Below are 25,408 nucleotides of genomic sequence, written 5' to 3' on the forward strand. Positions count from 1 at the left end.
GGAATAGCACTGCTGGTGCGTTTTCTTGGAGCAAGATAGCTACACATGAAACAACTTTCAAGATAAATGGAGATGGATTGAAGGCTAAGGAATGAGAGGAAATTAAGAATCTCTCTTTCAGCTTAACAGAGGGAAGGTGAATGAGCTCTATCTAGGAGCAGTGAAGAATCCCTAGATAACTGTCAAACATGGGTGAATTAGTGGAAATATGAGCCAAAGGGAATTCACATTCATTACCAATTCAGAGGAAAAACGTAAAGAAACAGCAGAAATTGAGCATAGAGTGCAGTTAAACAAAGTCTAAGCTATTCATTTTTCCTGCTATTTTAGATGGTGACATATGTATCATATGAGCATATATCAATGGAAAATAGAGGTAGAAAACACTTATTGAGTCATGTTGCAGCACAAGAATTCCATATTCATTCTTCAAAACATTAATAACACAGCAGACAGTCCATCCTCCAAGCTTTCAGCAATCTTTGATTAAAGAAAACATCAAGTATACAGAGCGAGTCTCTAGTGGAGAAAATCAACCAACCAACCCCTTAAACAATGAATTAGGGTGGTTTATATAGGGAAAATATCTAGAAATATCTATTACAGCAGACCTTAAACAGGTCTGAGGGAAATGCGTCCTTTAACCTAATCTTGTCATGGAATTAATGCAAGAAGATATCTAAGTGTTGCGTTGGGGCAGCCGCCTCAAAAATGAGTCGAAACCTGTCCTTATGGCTATGTGCTATTCATTTAGCCATAACTGTGCTTTGGGATTTGATCCCCTGCTCTTGAGTTGCTTTGATGTGCATTAACTATGATCTGAGAGCCCTTAAATGGCTTTACCGCTTTCTTTGACTTTGCTTGGGGGCCTTTAATGTTCACCCGCTTTGATATTGCAGACCTGATACACTTTGCCGCTTCACTGATACTCTTTGATTGAATTTGGGCTTTATCTTTCCTCTGATACTCTTTAACACTTGAATCGGGCCACTTTCTCTCAATCTGATATGCTTGAAACTGTCAAATCGCCCCTTTTCTGCCCTTTCAAGGAAAAAAATGGCTACTGCAAATGATTTCCGTGGCCTCTGGAATGCTATCAGCGCTCGCTGATTTGAATAGGAATCATAAATGAAGAGTTTCTGTCAAACTGCGAATTTTCGGGCCTGCTGGTAGCCGAGCGATATGAAGCTTTCCATTTTGGTCATTTTTCCTTAGCGCTAGCGCGCATCGAAAACTGCCTCAATTTTACATTCCGAGCTCTCTTTGCTACGATTTGCGCCCTTCGTGCCTTCTTTTAGTGATGACGTTAGCATGACGTCAGCGGGGGGTCCCAGTACGGTAGTGACGTGGCAGGGTGATGTGGTAGGGTGACGTGGGTTAAATCGGCGATCGACAATCCGCGGGGACAGGGGGTGATGGCTTTTATATGTGCGAGGTGATGGGAGCGATCGCCGATATCGGAAAAGCGATAAGGCATGCGGCTGTGCGAAAAAACGGGAAATATTTGCGGAAATGCCATATTATTGAGGTTAAATGAGTTTAGCGGCAAAACCTAAGTTTTGCAATATAACCAAGTTTTACGGGGAAGTGGAGGCATATATGGATAAATGATGTGATTACGAAAATGAGTGGATCGCGATGCGATATGCTTTCAGGTGCGATAGCAATATCGCGTCGGCGGATGAGAGGGGGGATATATATGTAGGTACAGAACCTTGCGAGTGCCGATCGCGAAATTGCATCGGCGAATTGATATCGGGGAGTTATAAAAGGGGGCCGATGAATGAATGCTGCGACCTCCGACAGCGATATCGCGTCGGAGGGGAGGAAAACTCATCGGAGGAGGAAACACTCAATCGGAAGAGGGTTAATGCGATCGGAAGATGATTTATGTGATCGGAGAAGGCTTTTTAAAGCTTTGGAAGGGTCCTTAATGCATCGGAAGGAGTCCGATAGCATTTAAAGGGGGGTTTTTGTGTTTTGGAAGGAGTCCAAACACCTTAGGAAGATGGTTTTTTGAGCGAAATGAGGGTTCTTACTAAGTTTCAAGTAAACTTAGTAATTCCCAAGCATATTTATGGTTATATTTCAACCAGAGGAAGGGATAAGTATATAGGGGAGTTATTAACATAGTTTTAGTAGGGGGAGGGGAGATAGATAGGGAGTTACATAATAAAGTTAGTAGTTAATATGAAATGTGATGAGAGAGCGCTAAGTATGTAAATCTTAGGCTATTAAGGGGGAAAATGACTTGTATAAGAAATATAAGCATCTTTAAGCAAAGCAGATCTTTACTTAGGCAATGATATGGCAAATGATGAAACTTAAGAGATATCAAGCAGATCTTGACCTCTTTGGGGAGGTTAGTGAATGATTTGGGGAATAAGAAGAAGGGGGAGTTAGTCATGCCTCGCTTGAAGTCCTCCAAGGGAAAATTGCCTTATACTTGTGATCTGAATAGATATAACATTTAAAAACATGAAATGGATCACATAGCTTGATTCTGCAACCACAAAACTACTTACCCAGCCTACTTACCTAGCATTTTTTCTTCTTTTTGCATGGGTGCACTTGGACTTGCAGACCCTGATTATCCTTTTTCTTTTGACTGCCCTTCTATCTAAACGTACCCTTATTTCATCCAGGGGCTTAGATTAAGCTGTTGAGCACCCTTGTTTCACTACCTATCTATAAATCTGCCAAGATTAAGCTGTTTGGACAGATACTGATTCTCTATATTCTACAACAAGAAATTGAAACCTAGGGAAGCCAGGATTAAACTGTTTGGCCCTCCCTTAACTGAAAACTCATCAAAAATGGATCAACTCATAAAAAACGGAACATAGCAGTGGCACTTAGACTAGCACACTCTCATGGACACTTCTTTGGCCTCTGTAGCAAATATGGAACATTGCAGCATGCAAAGTATGACATATTTGGCATGTAAAAATGTCGATCATGAAAGATGAATACCTGCTGCAGCAGGAGGCTAACAAAATCCACTGCTACTATTACACCAGATACACGTATTCATAAATGTCATGTCATTAAAAAGTCGATTACAATATATCTCTAGAATCAAACTAAAATCCTTTATCTACCTTTTAAATTTAATCTACTTATTATTTCAAATATAAAAATTATTTGAACATTTTTAAATACCCTTATTAAGATCAGATTATACAATATTAACCTATATAATTTCAACCACTTAAAATATTTTAAAATCAAAATATCAATTTTCTTTCTCACTATTTTAAATAACTTAAAAAACAATTTATGAAAAATTGAAATCATAATTTTAACTTTTAAATATATACTATTACCTTTAAATGAAACACTTAATCACTAACAAATACACAAATGTCAAAAGTCACTAAGAACTAGCCTTAACACACCTATGTAACCAAACCTAAAAGGGTCAAGAAAATTCTATAGAAAACCCGTCATCATTAGGAGCCTATGCTTTGGGAATATCAATGGGGATTGTGATATTGTTACCTCTATGCATCTACCTAAATAAATAATTCATCCATATAAAAACAAAATCCTAGGAAAACAAACATACATCGAATCTAATGCCCTACTTTCTATTTATTTATTTATATATTTCCATAGCACCTTCAACCAATCCAATACGTCATGTAACATTGGCCATTACACCTTACAAATAATGCAACTTATACTTGTATTTAATGTCCATGCTCATTACACCTTATAAATACTACTATCTTCTCCCACCACTTTGTAAATGCTCCCATGGTTGTTGGGTGGAACCTAATAAATTTTCACATATTTTTATTATTATTAATTTTATATTTTATAATTTTTATATATTTTATATTTAAAATTATTATTATATTGAAAAAATTATTTATTAAATATTTATGATGTTACCATGCACATGATTTTTTTATAAAAAATTTGATGAGGTATAATGAGCAAAGAGAGTTATGTTATACAATGGTGGGGTCACATAGGTTCATGCACACTCTTATTGGAGTCAAAAGAGATTAGTTGGGTCACATAGGTTCATGCACACTCTGATTGGAATCAAAAGATATGAGCCATTTCGAATGGGGAGAGTAGTACCTTTCAAAGTGGGATTTTCTATTTGTAGTGTAAAGCTACTTTTTAATACAACTTTCCAATATGGATGGAGTAATGGAACAACCTCTTCCGGGCCACACACCAAAACATTCTTGGATCCATAATAATATAAATGTAATTTTTAATAATAGAAATAAATTTTTAACAGAGAAATACAATTTTAAAAGTTGATGGTAATTTATTGGTAGATAGAAAGTGAAGGTGAAGTTTTACGTTTGGTCTTAAGTAGGTATTTACTTAAGATAAAGTATGGTATAAGAAAGCGTTCATAGATTTTAAATTTGATTATTAATAATAAATTTAAAATATATAATAATGAATTTGTTATTTATATATAAATTATTGATATATGTATGATTTTTCAGAGATGGAATGTGATTTTGATGAACAATTATCTTTAGCTTTTGTTTAGGGAATAGAAGAAATAACAAACAACAAAGTGAAGTTTGTGCAGTCTTTCAAGACATTAAACTTTTGGACATTATAAGTTCTCAGTTAATCCTCACCCGTGTTAACTTGGGCATAATCCTTTTTGCACTCCAAAACATGTCTCAATCACCATCCTCTCAAATCCATCCAACTTACTAAAAAATAGAGCCTCTCCTATATAGATTTAGCAAAATTGGCTTCTTCCATGTAAAAGAAATCAAAACATGGAAGTAAATGTTATGGCCAAATTTTGGATGACTCTAAGAGTGGGTATTATCATCTTTAAGCAAATAGATGGGTCTAAATTAACCACAATCCACATCACATGATTAGGTTGGAACATACACATAATCTAACAATGGTGAACAACAATGAAATTAGAGGGCTCAAGAATAAGAAAGTAATCTGTCACCCCCCCAAATTCATGTTACCCCTCCCATCTTGTTAGTATTGAAGGATAACATTTTGTTGTCTCCAGGTTTGTGTGCCCCCTTACATCTCGTTTCACCTTCCCCCTCCCCCCATTGTCTCTACTCATTCCCTTCCTTAGTTGTTTAGTTCTCTACTCTTTGCTACAATGGAAGGAGCCCACTAACTATACTATTTTTGTGTGCTCACTAGAGAAGTTTGTGCCCTCAAGCAAGCCCTAAGCAACTCTAATCAAGAGCTTGAGTACCTACAATGACATCCAAAATTCTACTCTACAATCTACTTACTAAAAGTTTCATTGGAGAATCACTTGTCGAAGATGGAAGAGAATAGGGATTCTTGCAAACTTGAGATATAGGCTAGACTACAAGAAAGTGAGAAAGGGAGGAAGGAAAATGAGGTTTCCATAGTGTTCCTGACATAGAAGGCATGGAATTAGAATACTTAGTTGTATCTCTCTAGAACCTAGTCAATCAAATTAAAAATTATGTAGGGTACACTATGATGGAGAGAAATTGACTCCCTTGTAAGGAGAAAAAAATGACAAAACACTAATTTTTAGGTGGAATATGGAACTAGGACAACGTTCAGATAACAATTTCTATGTTTTGTTGGTTTCTAGTTCTGGTCTGTTCGTATGTTAGCTAGTGTACTTGTGGTGTTTAGAGTGGAAGAACATTTTTATGTTTTGATTAAACACATGACAAAGTGGAGTCTATCCCCTATTAAGTCAATTAATATAAAAAATTATCTCAACAAAAGTTCAAGTATATAATATAAAAATTATCTCAATGAAATTTCAATCTCAATTAACAATCTTAGAAGAACAAATATAACCATTTTTATAATAGTAAAATTATAAAAAAGTAAGTTTCACAAAAAAAAAAAAACTAAAGTTTATACTAAGATTTATATATCATTATTTTATCCCAAAAAATCGTGTTGATGCTTATTCAATTAAGCTTTGAATAGGAAGAGCATAACTAAACCAAACAATAAGAGGATATGATGAACATAAGTAAATCAAATAATGAGAGAATAGGAAGAACGTACGTAAACCAAATAATAAGAACTTGGAACAATTATAATGTTCCTTAGTACCATATTCTTCACATAATCCTTCTAAGAAACTATATTAGAACATTGCAAACATTAAAGAGTTAAAAGGACCAAAATTGGCTTGAACCCCATATAAATTGGAGAGAAATTAATAGGTGGAGGGGTCCCCCTGAGATGGAGTATGACTATCCATTAAGCTCATTAATTCCACCTTATGAATTGGTACATAAAAAGTGTCTTACTAAAATAAATCAAAGTTTAAATGAGCTCTTGAATCTTATGTTTAGAAGTTTGAACTAGTGATTTGATTTTGTTAATATTTTGAGAAAGAGATCACTAGTGTGACGGAATAAAATTGAGAATGTTTTCTTGAATTGGTTATCTAAATTTTAGGATGACAAGTCACTTCCAAACTTAAAACATGTGGACATATGTAGTAGAATTTGAAAGAATAGCTTGAATGAGTGAAACTATGGGAAATGTAAGAGCTACTCATGAAGAGGGTGTCAAATACTATGTGTTGGAACTTCACTAAAGAAATGTATAGTTACAATTAACTAGTTGGGTAAGAATAACCAAGAGAATGAGTTCTAAATGCTCTAACACTATCAAATCACAATTTTCTTATATTACACCTTGAAGATACTTAATGAAAGAGGGATACTGAATGAAGGTAGGTGAAGCAACCATATGAACTACTTTCATTTTTTTATTAGGAAATTTTAAGGGCCTTCATTTGGATTGTATAGAAAATTGATATTAAAATATTGCATTAATGAATCACAGAGGGAATAATTGAATGCAACCACTCTCACTTCAAAAACATTGTAGAATAAATATACTAAAGCAATAGAAGATAGCTAAAGTAGTATTCACAACCACATTGATTAAATAGATATAACTATTGAAATTGAATAAAAAGTTGTTGAAATAAAGATATACAAATACTAAACCTTGCATTTAGGAAAATATGAACCAAAATTGTAGTACTTTTTTAAATATTATAATATAAGAAATTACTGAAACACGTATAAACACCTAGAATACAACAAAGATAAGAAATACATTAAAAAATAAAAGCATTAAAAACCCTTAAAATTGTAACTTAATGTGCCTATAAAATAAGCCTTACCTTCAAACCCCTAAAATTAAAATATGTCAAAAGAGGCATATTAAAAAGCTCATTCCTTTAAGGCTTAAAACATAAATGTACCGACAAAGGAAAAAAAAACGATGTAAAAGAAAAACTATTACAATGAAAAAGTGATTACACCTCTCTAATATAAATTTCTTCAACATCCCAACTCATGCTTTATAAAGATGAAAAATAAGATCAATAAACTCATTAAAATCCTTATCATTTTCCTCACTTAAACTAAAATGCATCCCAAAACCCTAAATAATTACAAAGAAAGTAGTTGAATGATATCCCAAATGTGTTTATGAAAGGATGGGAAGAAACAATGTTTATAAAGCATTAAAATCCTTATCATTTTCCTCACTTAAACTAAAATGCATCTAAAATCCCTAAATAATTACAAAGAAGGTGGTTGAATGATAACCCAAATGTGTTTATGAAAGGATGGGAAGAACCAATGTTTATAAAGCATTAAAATCCTTATCATTTTCTTCACTTAAACTAAAATGCATCCAAGACCCCTAAATAATTACAAAGAAAGTGGTTGAATGATATCCCAAATGTGTTTATGAAAGGATGGGAAGAACCAATGTTTATAAAGCATGAAATTTAATAATAACTCATAGGTGTAACCCCATCCTTTTTCTCCGAGTTAATAACAAAGTCAGTCTTTGTGTGTTTTTAAAGCTATGTAGAATATCATGCCCATAACCACTATTGGGATTTGTGTTTCCTATAACCACGATTATGATTTATTTTTCCCATTTATTAAGAAATTTGAAGGTTATGAATTCCTACTAGGACAATAGTGTTATAAAGTCAACCTACTTCGAGAAAACATGAGGGAATATTAGTTCCTATATTGACTCAACTAAAGCGTTTGTCTTTATGTTCACCTCCCTCTTATATTAGATAATTGAAAGCATTTCAAAATATTGATTTGGTTGAGGATATTTTATAACAAAGTATTGAATCTCGAATATGCTTCCAATTCATATTGTTCGTTGTTTTTCTCTAATAAGTTGATAGTTTTTTCAAGAATAATAAGCTTGAAATCTTTGATAGTTTTTTCAAGAATAATAAGCTTGAAATCTTTGAGGGACAATAATCTTTATTTCATTATCAATAGGAATTTTGAGGAATAATAATCTTTATTTCATTATTGATGGGAATTTGTATAATGTGAAGTAGTATATTCTTTAAAGTATTTTTTAGCTTTGTATATGTTAGGTCATTTTCCAAGTGTTATTAAAATTAAATTTAATTTAAGAAGATACTTAAAAAAAGTTTAGGATATGAAGGATGAAATAGATTTAATGTGGATTGATGTATATATAAGAGAATATTTATGTCAATTTCCTCACAATCTAGTTTTTGTTGGTGCTTGTAGATGCTAGATGCTTGATAACTCATTTAGTGCCCATCCTTAAGGAAAAATGACCTCTATAACATTTCAAAGGATTTTCATCGGATCAAAATAATTAGGTTTGTTTGATCACTAAATATTCCCTTATTTCATTTGATCCAAATTCTCTATCTGACGAACCCTAGCACAAGGGTCCATGATCTCATTTTTAATCATGCATTGAATGTGCCTTTTGGCCATATATGAAGAAACACAAGAATATCCATTTGAATTATGATCCTTATTTTTTTAATATTGAGTGTCATTTGCTTTAAGTGATGCAACGATTAAAAAATTGATTAATGGCTTTTGGTTTGTTGCAGCACATGGAGCATTGAGAAGGTCTCATAAAGCTATAGTTATATATGTCATCCCAAGCGAGATATTGCACTTTTATTCGAAACAATAAAATAATGTGGACATCTTAGGTTAATAATCTAAGTTCCAACACTCGCCCCAAATCAGATCAGCAATTTTGAGTTAAAACTCCGGCAATTATTAAGTCTTGGGTTAGTTAATATCGAAGTTATTCTAGATTTTTCTTGGCTTAGTTAATAGTGAAGTTATTCTGGCTTTTTCTTTCCGATCATAGGATGTTTTGCCTAATAATATAACATATTTAGAATTTAAGCTTCCCAAAACATTGAATCAAGTAGGAATCAAGAGTATTCCAAATGTGAAAACACATTGTCTCTTAGATTACCTTTCTTCTTTTTCCTTTTCCAATGATATTTGATAAATTATGAATCTTTGATAAATTATATTCATATGGCTTAACTTCCAATAATTTCTCTCGATTCCAATAAATTCAATATTATAAAATTCACATTTTTATATTATTTAAATAAAATATCCAATTATATTAAAAATTTATATAATTATATATATGTTAAATGGTGTGAGTTCTAAGATGACTACAAGTTTAATATTTGGTTTGAGAAACTGTTATTTAGGGTTGGCAAAATTACTTGGGGTCTTGGTCTAGGCCACATCAACCCTTAAGATGGGTGAATTTTTGCCTATAAAAATTCGAACTAATAACCTTTACATCACAAAATACCTTAACAACACACCCATCACCTCTATTTTATATAATAAACTATATATATTTTAAATTAATAATTAATATATATTATATTAAATTAACCATACATTATATTATTTAAATTAATAATTTAATCATATTAATAAATTAAAAATTTAATTAGAAAAAATCTCAAACCCAATTACAATTTCCAAAGCAGATTTCCTCCCACATTCCTCTTAGAATGCAGAGCAAAATCAATAGCCGTTACCTCTGCCATTCTCTTCCCATTCCTGGTCACAATGATAATCTCATTGGAAATCGATCGCCTCGTCATGATGTTGGAAATTGAGACTTTGTTATACGGAAGGAGCGAGTTTCCTTGATAATATTAAATGTACGGGCAAAAGATAAATTTGCAATGCAATAAAAGTGAAGGACGAAAATTATAAATCGGATGAGGTAATTTCAATATTATGATAATAATGATTAATGTTCATTAAAATGGTTGTTGAAGTATAATAATAGATCTAATATTTTATTTTATTTTTTTAGATTTTGAGAATGGTTGTTGAAGTATAATAATAGATCTAATAGTTTATTTTATTTTTTTAGATTTTGAAAATGGTCAGTATAATAATAGATTTAATATTTTCTTTTTTTAGATTTTGAAAAGTAAGAAAATTTGAATATTTTGATATAGAAGTGAATAGTCGTAGTAGATAAGTTGGAAGAGGTAAGAAAATTTGAATATCTTAATATTGAAATAAATTATGGTAATGGTTATGATTTGATTTGATCTTAAGTCTTGTTTAAAATAGTTTTTTGAAATTACCATTTACAGTTACCATGAAAAGAAATGTTCATTACAATGGAATGACTATTTTTTTTTATACTTAACAGAATAAAGTAAAATAGCATTTTAAAATCACTAACGCCATCATTTTTATTAACTTTAAAAAATTCTAATATGAAAATATTGTAAACTATTAAGTACTTCTAACTTATTACACTGAGCATGGTATTGAGCATTCATTTTTTTGGACCGAGTATTAGTTAGTCTTTGACCAAAAAATTATGTAGTTTATCCATAGTTTAATATTGGGAACTCAATTTTTGTTATTTTTTATTATTATTTAAATGTATTTATTTGTGAGGTAATTGGTTGAGGTCTTATTATGGCTTTTTAATAACTTGTTAGTTACTAACTTTTTGTTTTTAACTTTATTTCAATTTTATTTAACTTTTTAATTTTGTTTTTTTTTTTTCATTTTTCTATTATTTATATTTTGATTAACTATAATTTTTTCTCCATATTTTCAATTTAAGATGACTTATTATATATATATATATATATGCCTCAAGATGTTTACACCATGAAAGTGACAAATATAATGGTAAAAGAAGGTAAAAGAATAATAGGAATAGGAGAAGATGGTAAAAAATGATCAACTAGAGATGCCATCTTCATGAGGAGAGTAACCCAGTATAAGCTAATAAAAAATGGAAAAGCATATGCCATAAATGCACAATATATATATTAAAACATATAAATATATATAAAAAAATTAACATATATGTTAAAGTTTATATATGTTAGTATAAACAATATTAGCTAATCATATTTCTTAATTTTTGGTAATGACATTTAACAATACAATATTCTATTAATTGTTTTATTTTTATAATAATTTTTTTGCTTTTTTTATTTTTTAGTTTAATTAAATTATATGGCTTTTATTAATTATTATAATATATTACCATTAATTAACTATTATATGGTCTTTGTTAAGTATTATAATATATTATCATTAATCTGTTGAAAAGGAATTGTTTTTAGTAAGATTTTTTGGACTTTCTAAAAAAAATTTGTGGTGAAATCTTGATTTGTGTTATGTAAATTGATTTTTTGAGTGACATCAAGAGAAACTCCAGGGCATTTCCATTGTGCAGGGATTACCCATTAAACCTGTAATTTCAATAAATTCCTACCATATTTTAAAGAAATTAGACTGGAAAACCCCAAAAAAACTTTAAAAAAAAATCGGATAAAAAATAACACCCATGTGAAAACAATATTTAAATATTTAAATGGCAGTAATGTCAGAAAAAAAATCGAATTTAAATTCTGTCCACGCTGTCCACATCCAGACAATTAAAGATCGGGTCCTTCATTTTATTGGAAATATAGGGTACGTGTAGGTATGTGTGGTAGCTTTCAGAAAAACTGTTGACTCTGGTAATTTGGCACGAACTTTCGCACTGGGCTGTGCCGGTGTCAAGGAAGGACCCAGAAAGCAGTGTATCTTTTGGAGTTTGTTCTCCTTCCCTTCATTGCCGCGCGGCCCGCTGCCCTCCGCCTCCTTTTCTCTGTATATAACCACACAGCCATTATCTCCCCTCTGCAATTGTTCTACTGTCTTATCTTTTACTGGCGGTCTCTAGATTTGCTGTGCTGACCTTCACAATTGAAGAAATCGGGTCGGTCTGAGTCGCTCGGTATGAAGAATTTGAAATCGTCTGATGGATATTTTGGCAGTGTTGTTACCGTGATGAAGCTTTGTTTCATGGCTCTGTCGATAGTCTCTGTTCCTGTGTTCGTGAAGCCTGCATTTGTTGCTTCCTATGAATTCTTTTCCGCCGTGTTTCCCCGAGTGCGCGAGACATTCTCGGCGTGGCTGACGCCTACAGTTCTGTATGTGTTAGTTAACTTTATAATTCTCGCCATACTCGCCAATTCAAGATTTCAACACAAATTCGACATATCGGGCAGATCTCTTGAGGAGCATAACCCTTCGGCTGTCCATCAGAAGCAGCAGCAGGAGGAGCCAATTTATGAGGAAGAATCGACGGAAAGATCCGGTATAACGGAATCGGGCAGGTCTCTTGAGGAGCATAACCCTTCGGCTGTCCATCAGAAGCAGCAGCAGGAGGAGCCAATTTATGAGGAAGAATCGACGGAAAGATCCGGTATAACGGAATTGGAAGAGGCGGAGGTGAACTCTGTAGCGAGACCTGAAAGGATTCGAACCCCGGACCTCCGTAGATTGGAAAGGCCTTTGGCTACCTCGCGCTTTAACGCCAATTACAAGAAACCCGCAAGTTCGAAGTCGGCCGCGGAGGCTAAATCGCTGGGGGTTTCGCGGTCCAAGAAAAAGGCGGACACACTGGAGGCGACGTGGAAGGCCATCACGGAAGGCCGAGGCCCTCCCCTGACGCGGCACCTTCGGAAATCTGATACCTGGGAGACGGTCCACCATGGGGACGCTACAGAGGCCGCATCCCGCGATTCATCATCTTCTTCTTCTTCTGCAGTTTTCCGAAAATCCGACACATGGAGCAACGGCAGGAATCGAACCGAGAACCTCTCCGGAAAACCTGAATTAGGCGCGGGGTTGAGAAAAGATCCCTCTCTGAACCAAGACGAGCTGAATAAACGAGTGGAGGCCTTCATTGCCAGGATGAACAATGAGATGAAGCTTCAGAGGGAAGAGTCGCTGGCTCGTTACATGGAAATGGTGAATCGAGGAGCCAGCGAGTAAATTCTTTTTCCGTTACTGTCTGTCACTGGATTGTAATTACTTAGTTAGTTACTGAGTCTTTAATTGCAGTATTGAATGTGCGGGTTGTTTAATCATTTTCTTGATAGATAGTTGATTTGCAGCTGCATTTCCTTCCAGGCATGACCAGTTTTATTTTTATTGTGTAATAAGGCTGGCAGTCAGGCACAGAAAAGTTCATCGATCCCCCTGCAAATGGAAGAATTGCAGAAGCCCAGTTATCAAAATCGATAAATATTATTGATATTAACAAATGTACTCAAATATGCCGTTGGGCTCTGTAAATGTTTGTATATTTTTATGGATTGGTGTCGAATCATTACGAATATTAACTCTGGTATTTGTATTAATCATGCACATACAATTATGATAAAGATCTGTTTGTTTACGGCATATTCAGCTTTGTACTCTTCTGTCTGATCCAAATTTTTGGTTCCATAAACAAAAGATCAGATGAGTTCTTTCATTTTTCTCAGATGAATCTATCAATTTTCTCACAGGCCAGCTGAACTGTCGAATCAGCTGCACATGCACCTCCCGCTGCCGTACGATAATTGAACTTTGCACCTCTGTCTTGCAATTGAATACAGACACAGCCATAGAGTTAAAAATTGCAGCGTGTCTTTCATCTGTTGCGCTATAAAATATAATACAGTTTCTTCCCTTTTTAGTTTGAATTTATAAAGAACGGTACAGTATTTCAGCTAACTTTATTTAGTTAACTTTATTTAGTTGTGACTGCGATGTTTGTTGGACACGTCGTTAAATTTAGCTGATCACTATTCGTCTTTTTGTCGCTTGGTTCGCGACACATTATCAGAGTTGACCCAACTTCAAAAAGCTGTGGCCCGGAATTGATGAACAATAATAAAATCGGCTGAGGAAGAGTAATTAAATGGAGGGAACATGGTGTTTTATCAAAGAAATTAGCTATTTTCGAAAATTTATTTTATGTTTTTGTTTATTTATTTATTATACAGTTGGAAACTTATTATGTTTTAGTTGTCAGATCAGTGGTTTTATAGTTATTATTAGTTGCGCGCAGTAACGAGGCCGAGAAGTTGTCCGGAAAGTTATGGAAATTCTGGTCATATTTAAAGAAAATCCGGTCAGGATTCTTGTAAATCCAAGTTATAGTTATTAAACTTCAAAATTTTAGGCGTCCTAGACATTTTTGATGGTGCTGAATCCATTTCCACCATCAAAAACACGATTCAAACACTGGTATTACAAGATTTTTTGAATTTTTAGACAAATCCAATTTGGTTGTTATATTTTAGTTGTCAAATTAGTGGTCCAATAGTTAATATTGGTTGTTATATTATTGATTGTTATTAGAGAATGCAGGTTCAATCATCATTTTTATTTAGAGAAAACCATACAACTTGGAATTATTTTACTGATAATCTGCAAAAAAAAAAAAAAAAATAGACTTTCACTCTAACCAAAAACAATTAAATTTTAAATCCTTAACTTACTCTAAATTTAGCCGAAATCTAGAGGATGACAATTAACCTAGCCGAAATCTTCCCTATATAACTTTTAAAGTCTTCCCTATATAACTTTTAAAGCCTGCATTTTATTTCTTTATTATTTCCCCAAATGTCATTGTATCCTCACTTAAAATCCAAGGCCAGATCTAGTTTCACTTGATCTCCATTAGTATGAGATAGAGTCTTGCTTCTGCTTTTTTATCTTTTTATAGAGACATCTTCTTAGGGATCATCCCATTAGTGTAAATCTGTCCTTAAGCAAGCATGTCCTCTGACCATTACATCACTGACATTGCCCATCACCACATTGTTCAATGCGTGAATGGATCCACAAACCATTGCATTAAAGAGAGCTCCAATCATCACAATTGTGGTGTGGGGCATTTCCTTTCTACCATGCCCACCACGTCGACTAGATAAATTATGTAAAATTTAAATATGTGTTTACATAAAACATATATATAATATGTTTCAATTTCTTTCGAGAAGTGTACATGGATGTTCAATGGATTTTTCACACATTTTTGGACATCATTTTTAGTAAAACTAGTGTTTAGTGTGTCTAATTAAGGGAGTTTTAACTTAGCATATATAGATATATGTATGGTTATATTTTGATTTTTTTTTTTTAATAAGAGAATTACACAAAAAGCCTAATGGATTTTTCTTTACATTTTTTTGATGTCATCCTTTTTAAACTTATTGGTATAGATTAGTGTGTTTAATTAAAGAATATTTTAATTGAGCACATATAGATATTTATGTATTTATATATTGATTAATTTCCACATTGGTATGAAACTAACCAAATGTCCAATAATAATGGTAATAATCACTTTGGTTAACCTCTCAAATTTACACATACACACATTCCTATCAAGTTGTATGATGAAGGGGATGTTACTCAACACTATGACACCCATAAAATGCCAATATGCATTTTCAAGGACTAATTGCTTGAATGGTGGTGAGGTAAGTTTTTCACTTTCCTTACCCATCCTTGAATTCTTTTTTTTGTGTAAATCAACTGAGATATTAGATCACAAAAATGTTACATATGGTTACAAAAAGGGGTCTGCCATTTTCAGAGGGAAAAGAGAAAATGCAGGCCTGCCAAACAAAAGACCAGTTATATAAGCCTTGTAGCCAATTACTGTTCAGATAGGAAACATATTGCGTAACAACTAACACAAACTTAACCTGAGTCAACCATAAACTGAAACAGAAAATGACCAACCACACAGGGCTGCCAGACAGTAAGAGAGCAACTGCTATCATAGAAGGCCGCTTAAAGGCCCGCCGAAGCTTACATTCATCAGACATAGAAAATAACAAAAGCAAAGGATAAACAGGAACCATCAGCAGAAGACCGCCCACCAGGAATCCTACTGGTCGATTTTGGCGACGCCTGGAGAACCAGCAGCACTCGGACCAGCGCCATCATCTCCCTTGGGAACACTGCGGGGCCTGTGGCGTCTGATGATGGTTGTTTTGGAATCATCTTTAGGGATTTCAATAGAGACATTTAGCACATGGCACATGTATAGCTTGAAGAGCCAAATAAACCCTCCTAGACTCTCAGCAAGCATTTTAAGTTCTTTCGTGAGGGAGTTGATGGAAATCTCCAACTTGTCCAGCCGCGCCGAATTCTTGGCAGAGGCAAGGGAGTTCGCCTGGTAGGCCTCCTTGAAAGTGGCACCTTGCATGCTCATGGCTTTTGCAAGCATCGTTTTCATCTGCCAAGCCACACTGCGTTCTTAGGAACTAGCTAGCTCTGGTTGATGGGGTGCCCGGGTTCGAGATCCAATCTACCTCCTCGTTGATGGCTTTACTCTCCATCCCTTCACTAGCTTTGTCCACCTCAATTTGGGGCTCTTCAATAATCTGTTTTCCTTTTTGGAGACGGAAGCCTCATAATCCTTCCGGGCTCTCTTTAAATCCCTAGCAGCTTTGTAGCTGCGGAGGTTGCGCTCGGCCATGGCAAGATTGTAGGTGCAGACTATTGAAATGCAAATTCCTATACACGAAACCGTAAACACAGGGCTAAGCTTTGAGGAATACCGTAAGCAGGTGAAATCTTTCCTAAATGGATCTGTATTAATAGTGAAAGATGTGGTACGAGGGGAGATGATCTTAACTGAAACTTCCGTCTTTTCCATGTTTCTAACAGCCTGGATCCCCAATAGGTGACTGACGACAATCTTATTATTACGGTTGAGTGCGTTCGGACCGCCACGCTTATCACTTAAGAGAAGAGGCCATGCGTACCCCAAATCGTAAAAGGTATGCTGACCTTTATCCTTGTGGTAGATCTTCCATATTTTCCAATGCGAGCCATAGGACAACCTCTAGCGATGCCACCACCAGGCATTAAGGATTAGGGAATAAACATTAAGAGCAAACCACATTATTCATTAATGATCGGTACCTTGTAAGTCATCCTCCTTTCCTAACATGCCTGTGAGGTCTTGCCTTGAGATTTGAAGGCATTTATCCCGAAGATTAGCACATGTGACGCTCTGCCAATAGGTGTCAATGTCATCATTCGGGTGGTCGACTGCGTGGTTGGCTAGGCTATCCGCCATTGCATTCGCACTGCGCCTGATTGCCTGCAGAACGACTCCATTGAGAGGGGAGAGATGTTTGGCGATGAGCGCGGTGACCATGGCGAGGCGCCAGTGCTTAGTAACCTTCTCAAAATGCGAACCATTTTTCATTTTCCTCGCAGCATTAATGGCTAAGAGCGAGTCTCCTTCCACTATTGCTGCCCCACTACCCAAGCGGATTAGGATTTGCAAACCCTGCTCCAGAGCTGCAAATTTTGCCTCGTTGTTAGTGGCTTCCCCCAGAGAATTGCTGTAGATATGAAGAATTTCCCCTTTATCGTTGCGTATGACACCTCCAAGGCTGACCGGGCTAGGGTTGCCCCAAGAGGCTCCATCAAAGTTTAATTTGTGGAACCCTGGGATAGGAGGTTTCCAAGACAGTAGAGATGGAGCGGGCTGAGGTCTCTGCGCTGGAGAATTGAGGCCAGTTGCAGCACTCATGCCAAATAGCTACAGAATTCGCCTGTCATTAGCGGAAAGCCTGTTTTCCTGTTCTGCTTTACTACTGGTAAGGGTAGTTTCTCGCATATTTTGCATGATGTTTGTTTTGATGGTATCTAGCTGCTTAGATTCCCTCTGAAAAATTCTTCTATTTCTACTTAGATTCCCTTTGAAAAATTCTTCTATTTCTTTCTTTCCATGTGGACTAGACTATAAAACCGGGGCTTAGCCTCCATAGGATGTTTACAGTGTCGCAGCTAGAATATTTGGTTCGCCAGTTGGCTATGTTGTCTTGTATGGACTCTCTGTTCCTATCTGTTTGTCTGAAGATCTCCTCCATCCATACCCATAGTTTATTGGTCCATTCACAATTGTTGAGGAGATGATTCATAGACTCCTCTTCTTTTTCACAGAGGGGACATCGGGATGGACCAATGAAGCCTTTTTTGCATAGGTTCTCCCAAGTGAGGATCTTACGATGCATTAGGAGCCATAAGAAAGTCTTTATCTTCGGCCAAATGGTGGTATCCCAAACATTATTGTGCCAAATCACTTTCTCTTCCAGATCCCTGTGTTCTAAGTAAAGTCTGGCTTCCTTTAGGTTGAAGGTGCCTCCATCAAGTTTGCCCCACCTTAGTTGATCTTCATCCTGAGAGTAATGGATCTTCCTCTTATCCAGACAAGAGTGCAAGGATAAGAGAAGGTTGCCCATCACATCTACCTGTGGGGGAGTATTAGGGTGCCAATGTCTCCATTGCTGGTCCGCGATACTGTCAGTCCAATATTGGTTCACCCTGAGTTTTCCTTGTTCCTGATACCTGTGCTGCAGGGGAAGATAATCAGGACTCTCAAGCTTGGGAAGTTGTTACCAAGAATCTTCCTAGAAGAGAGCCGTGCTACCATTGCGGATTTCCCAAAAGCAGTGATCTTGTATGATGTTCCGATTAGCCCATGCCAGGTTCCAAATGGGGGATTTGGCTGGAGGGTCAGTGATTCTAATGAGATCTTGAGGGCGCCAGTTTTCAGCATACCTAGATATCAACAAGATTTGCTGCTCTGATGAAGCTATTGAATGCCTCTGCATCTTTGTTCAAAGTTCTTACCCCTCCTTTCTTTTCTGCTAGCGAGGTAATCATGTTGAAATCTCCTCCATAGATGGCTTTAGCAGTGGAGTGTCTACGTTGCATCTTGGAGAGGCGATCTAGCATCAACAATTTATCCTCTAGTCTTTGGGGGCTGTAGATATTAGTGCACAGGTATGTGTTGGATTCCCCTATGATTTGCATTTCCAGGGAAATGTATGATTTGGAAGCCTCTGCACTTATAAGATGGAGGGAGTGGGGATTCCAGAAAGTGGCCAGGCCTCCCTCCATTCCATTCCCTTCCACTTTCGTGTATTCCATTCTTTTTCCTAAATTTTTGCTTATTCCTTTCATTTTCTGGCTGGAGCACTTGGTTTCTTGTAAAAAAATCATGTCAGGATTTTCATTTTTGACTTTCTTCCTCAGAAGTATTTGTTTTCTTTGGTTGTTTAGCCCTCTAGCATTCCATGAAAGAATCTTCATAATTAACAAGGTTTAAGAGGAGAACGAGAAAGCCTCAAGGGCTTTCATCTTACCTGAGTTGAGGAGCATCTGACCTAGCTCGTGGAGTGCTTCGTTGTTTGTTCGTCGACCTCTCTTTTTCCTGTGTTTGGCATTGTGGTTTGTTTGGTGTAAACCTTGGGCCTTGATGCCCATACTCTTTGTGGCACCAAAGCCTCTTTTTTTCCCTTTTAGTTCTGCATCTTGCCTTTTTAGGAAGAGAAAATTGACTCTGTCTACTTCCTCCTCTAGGATATGTTCCATTCCTTTCTGCTTCCATTTCTCTACCATAGTATTGAGATCCATGTCTTCCCTCTCTAGTATGTCACTGAGTTCCATATCCTCTGTTCCTATTTCACTGGCGGTCATTTCTGCATCTCCTTCTAAGTCTTTTGCAAACTCAGGACCTTGTAGGATCTCATTTTTTGGATCTAGATTGGGATCTTGGGCTTCCTGTGAAGGAACATCCTGGATTTCCTGCATTAGGTCTGGTGCTTGGGGATTTTCAGCTGAAACTATTCTGGACCCAAGAAATTCAAAGGAATTGACAGTTCCTTTAATGGAGGTGCCTGTTTTGGGTTGGTTTTTCCGATTGGCCTGTTGTCTCCCATTTGGACGGGAAAAACCTTCCTGATCCTTGCCTTTCTCGGTTGGCTTATTCATTGGGCATTCCCTAAACAGGTTTCCATGTTCGTGGCACTTCCAACACCAAAAGGGTATTTGTTCATAATCTATGGCTTGAAAGAAGACTTCATCTCTAAATTCTAGCCATAGACCTTCATGTAGTGCCCCTGAAACATCCATTTCAACACATATTCTTGCACAAGAGGTGTACCTTTTTTGCAGGGTGGCCTCCGAGGCTTGGATGAAGGTTTCCAGTTTGTTACCTATTTGTTCCAATGCTGCAGGTCTCCAGTAGTCAATGGGGAGAGAGAATAGGCGAATCCAAATAGGTACATACGTGAATGTTTCCAGTTCTGGTGCAAAGTTTGGTTTCCAGGGTCTTATGTAGAGGCATGCTGAGGCATAGAAATATGGTCCTCCATAAAAAATGCGATCCCTGTCTTCTAGGTTCACAAAGACAATAGTGAAGAACCCTTTGGCCCCCAGGTGTAACTTGACATCTCCCTTAGGCTTCCATTGTTGCTTGATCTAGAAACAGAGGGCTTTTTCCGTAGGCCAAAAGCCCATGAACTTACAGATCACCGCATGTATTGACATATGGTCTCTGTAAGCTTGCATTTCGGGGTTGGTGATAACAACCCATAGACTTTCTATCATTTTGGGCTTGCAGCGCCCCAGGTCCTCTTGTTTTCTTGTTGCTGTGGCAGATCCCTCCAGATCTGGGCCATGCTGGGGCAGGGCCTCGGTTCCCATAGTTTTTTTGTTTTTTCCTTCTGCTCCTTGTGGTTCCTGCTCGGGACTAGGGTTCCCATTGTCTTTTCCCTCCAGAATCTTGATTCCATTTGTCCGTTTTTGACTTTGGGTTTCCTTGGTTTTCCCACCAGCCTTTTTCTTCTTGCTTAGCTCATCTTTTCCTACATTTTCAGATCCAGAGATCTGCACCCCTTCCAGTGGGGCCTTTCCTTTATCCATCATTGCTTGTTTGTATGAAGGGGCCCCATTGGTCCCCGTGCGCCTCATCTATTGGGCCAGGGCAAGCCCACGCCTCCGAAGCTCTGCGAATAGGGCACTACCCTCTGCCAGAGTTTGTGATAGTATTCAGATTGCAGATCGAAACCCTAATCCCTTGCGCCAACACCTTTTTTTTGCAAGAGCTTCCTGTTTAACATATGTTGAACTAACTTCTTATGCAAGTTATTCAGGTAAACATTTTTATTTCTTGACCCATCCTTGAATTCTCATTAAGGCATATGTGAACTATATGTTGAACCATTCATGAGATAATTGTTGGTTAGGGATAGCAAGGTACAACATCTAATTCACCCCATATGCCATCCTCAGAATGAAGGGAAGAACATGGGAGGTTTCCTTGATGATCTATATATATATATATATATATATATATATATATATATATATATATATATAATTCTCACATAATTATAATCTAATTTTTAAACATGTCATATAGAGCATGTGCCTTTGTGTACTCACCCATCTAACATTTCAAGTGAGGCTCCATGGGAAATTCGATCTAGTTATTGACATATCATTCTTTTTGGTCAAATTATAATAAATTACATGATCATCTTGTTAAATTGGAACTCCCAAGCTCTTGAGGGTGTGTTGTAGCTCATTTTTTTTCTCTTAAAAAAAAAGAAGCAAAGAAATATGAAAAAGGTCATTAGGATTCTTTTGCACAATTTTATGTTAACAAAAAAAAGAAAAAGAGGCTTTAATCTTGGATTTGGAGGTGGCACAGGTCCAATTTAATATTATTGGTGGTGGGCCATGTTCTTGCAGTGAATAAATTAAAAAACACGCACCTCCCAAGAGTGATGTCATTCATGGCATCGAGACTCACGCATAGGAGAAACCCAACACCACAATGTGCTCGACATATATGCTAAGGGGTGCCCCTGTAGGCGGTTTGGCGAGAAACCGTCATTGGGAGATCGACGGTTGGGATCTCACCTGACATCACCACAGGATGAAACCATTTACCACCACAGGTGAACTCGTGAGTGGTAAATGATATTTGCTCGGTCTGCGACAAGTGAGCATGACTATCACTCTTCCATGACATGCCCACAACAGTCCTCCACCCCGCCACCTCATTTATCATTCCACATCACCTTCCACCTCAACACTCCATGTCACCCCCCCCCCACATCATCATACGTCATCCTTTCGTACATTTTTGTCCATGCTCATTTACTCCATTTTCCCTATTTTCCCTATAAAAACCCATGTTCTTCGCTTGAATCATTTTTACTATAGATTGCTCTTGAGATCATTGATGCCAACCTGCACCTTGCCAACTTGCCAACTCATTTCCAACGTCAACCATTATCTCTCAGGTAATTATTTAAGCACACAACTTTGTCCAGTTGTTCACAATGTCAAAGAAAACTTCCTTGGTGGGTTCTGCAAACCATATCTTGTTGATGAACACGGAAAGAGATGTTTTTGACATCGTATGCCCAATAAATCTAATGGAACTCCGTCAAAATGTCTTGGTTGGTCAATTGGAGTCAGAGATGTTTTCTAGGGTCGTCAAATCTAGTTTGTTTACTATAATTGTCCCTCAAACGTACCATTTTCCCGAATTCATCACTTGGTTAACTTCATCCTTCTATATTCAAAGCTATTACGTGATGAATTCATCACGAGAAAACATTTTTCAGGTCTCTGCATTATTGATTCAACAAGCCCTGGATTTTCCCCAATCCGACCAATACACTTCTTTCTCTGAAGAAATCCTTATGACCACTTTCCAGAATTTGTCTACAGAATATTATGCTAAATTGTCTTTCTACATTATGCCACCAAGGGATACTTTGTCTCTAAATCCAACCTTTTTCCATATAGTTACTTTTGTTGAGGGAGTCCGACCAATTTTATAGCAATTATCAGGGGTTTGGGAAAATATGACACCTCTGTTGTTGATCGAGTAACCATAGCAATGTTTCATCTAGTCATGCAACCTAATGTAATTCTCAATATACCAACATTTTTGGGAGGTCTCTGTCAATACTCAATTATTAAATTTCAGTCTCACAGGGTGTTTTAGATTCCCCTCTCTATTAATTTACCTATTCTTATATGTTCACATGGATAAATTCATGCACTTGGCCTTAAACATAATGAACCCCAACAAGAAGAAACAGTCAGTGGTCAATTGGATTGAGATTGTAAGAAGCCACTCCAGTTATGAAGGTTTTTCATATTTTATTGCCTCTTTTATGTCAATGGTCTACACCATCATTAATAATTTTATTCCACCCAGTATCTTTCCCAAAGCTCAATCATTCTTGCAGTTGAGTAAATATTTGAAAGTGGGAGATTGGTTTGCATTTGGAGATTACATAAAGATTAGGTTGTATGGAGCAGAAGTTTCCCCTTACATACTTCCATCTTTTGTGCCCATGAGGCTGTTTGCACTTGAATTTATTAGAGAAAGTCTAAATGTGGATCAAGTACATTTTGTACTTGCAAAAAAAGGATATTTGTTCAAGTTGCCCAAGACTATTGGGCTTTTTATTGTCAACAACAAACATGTTGTAGAAGAGGTAGAGAAAATACTATAGGAGATGCATTTTCAGCAAGGGGAGAAGTGGTCTTATGATCCTTACCAGATTATTTCAAGGAGAAGGGTGGAAAACTCTTATGCACCTTATATTCATGAACCAAGGCCTGAAATTGAAAGACTTGCAAATGGTGGCTTATCTTAGTCACAGAAAGGAATGGAGGTTGAAAATCCTCTCCCTACTAAGAAGGGATTAAAAAGAGGAGTAGAAGATGTTATAGATTTGGATGCAGAAACTTCTCAAAGTTCAAAGAAGTCAAGGGTGCACAAAGAGGAAATCGAACTTGAACCTTTGATGGAAAGGCCTTCTCTTGAACCTGGTTTCCGGTTGTGGCGTGGAGACGTACAATGTGCACCTTCCTCTCCTATTCATGAACAAGGTGAGAAAAATTCCTTTATTGTTTTGAAAGTATTATGAGTAGATTGAAGAAATAAATAAAAAGATAAGAGAAAATGTTGTTACTGAGTTGGAAGCTTAGTCTGCTCCTGAATACCAAACTTAATTGTTGTCAGCTATGGACATGGAGAGGAATCAACTGAAATTTTCCTTTACACATCCTTCTACACTAGCATTTTCTTTTGTAGATGGATTCAAAACTGTAAATTTGACTATGAATGCAAAAGATATTTCGTTGCCTGATAAAATAAATTTGCATAGGTAGACTAGAGAGCTGATTTACAATGATTTGAGCAAAACTTCACTAGCAACAAATAAGGTTGAGACTTTGTTGGGAAAAATATTTGATTAGTTGAAGTTAGAGAAGGCTAACTCACGAGCTTTGCACACCCAAAATGAAGAATTGAAGAAGTTAATCATCAAGCTCGGAGTAAATCCCGAAGACAAAACATTTGTCCAAAAGCTTTTGTAGGGAGAAAAATATGAGATTCAAGTATTAAGAAGAAAGCTGAAGTTGCCTGCTACTGAGCATGTCATGGCTCCAAAAGTAGCCCAAATTGAAAAGGAAAAAGAACTTATAACTCATGAACTGCTGGAAATAAATAAGGAGGTGGCAACTTTGAAAGAGCTCAATGTAGGGCTTCAACAGAAAATAGATGCACATGTTTGCACAATTGTAGTGCAACCAAACTCTGAGGACCCTACTGACAAGATCACTAGGGTGATGACTGAGTTAAAGATTTCAGAGGATGAGATCAGAGAAATACAAAATAATTTGGATGATACTAAAGAGAAATTAAATATTAAGGAGAGGCAATTAAACATGGCTAAAGAAAATGTGTCACAATACCATAAAACTATCAAGCAACTTGTGATGAAATTAAAGAATTAAAAGATAATCTAAAAGGTAACATGTCTCTCATCCAAGCAAGGAAAATTATTTGGAATTATATCATCCAACATGTAAAGGCAATCTGGGACCATATGTATTTTCTTGATCTTCAAGTCTTGCAATCCAAAGAAGGTATTTCCCTTTTCGAGTCCAAGTATTCATGTGATCTTCTACGCTGCTTTCACATGGAAGACTGTAAGCCAGCCCCTTCTCGCTTTCAACATGGAGCCAAAATTTCAGTCACTTGTACTTCCCCTGAAGTTGATGCTACCTTATACCGTCAACTTGTTGGAAAACATTTTTATCTAACCCATACCCATCCTAACCTTTCCTTTGTTTTTGGCCTTATTGCTTGGTTTATGAAAAATCCATATGAAAGTCATTGGAAAGTAGCTAAAAGAATACTTTGTTATGTTCGAGGTACAATTCAGCTTGGGATTCATTACAGTGCATAAGCATCTCCTCTATTGGTTGGTTTCAGCAGCAACATTTAACTACACTTTGGTGTGATAATCAAAGTGCCATTCAACTATGCAAAGATCCAGCCCAACATCAGCATAGCAAACACATTGAACTACACATGCACTTCATCAGAAAGCTCATTCATGACCATGTTCTTGAAGTGCAAT

The 25,408-nt window shown here is 36.3% G+C and overlaps 1 protein-coding gene across 1 annotated transcript; it reads left to right on the forward strand.

The window, feature by feature from the left end:
* The first annotated feature begins 11,820 nt into the window (after positions 1-11,820).
* LOC149151827 (uncharacterized) lies at positions 11,821-13,542 on the forward strand. The gene is made up of 2 exons (XM_089439273.1): positions 11,821-13,132; positions 13,308-13,542. The coding sequence occupies exons 1-2, from the start codon at positions 12,096-12,098 to the stop codon at positions 13,396-13,398; spliced, it is 1,128 nt and encodes a 375-aa protein (XP_089295399.1). The 5' UTR covers positions 11,821-12,095; the 3' UTR covers positions 13,399-13,542.
* Positions 13,543-25,408: the final 11,866 nt, after the last annotated feature.

The sequence above is a fragment of the Pinus tabuliformis genome, chromosome 9 (assembly GCF_031772625.1).
Source record: "Pinus tabuliformis cultivar Carrire ecotype Pingquan chromosome 9, CPIR1, whole genome shotgun sequence".
NCBI classification, from domain to species: Eukaryota; Viridiplantae; Streptophyta; class Pinopsida; order Pinales; family Pinaceae; genus Pinus; species Pinus tabuliformis.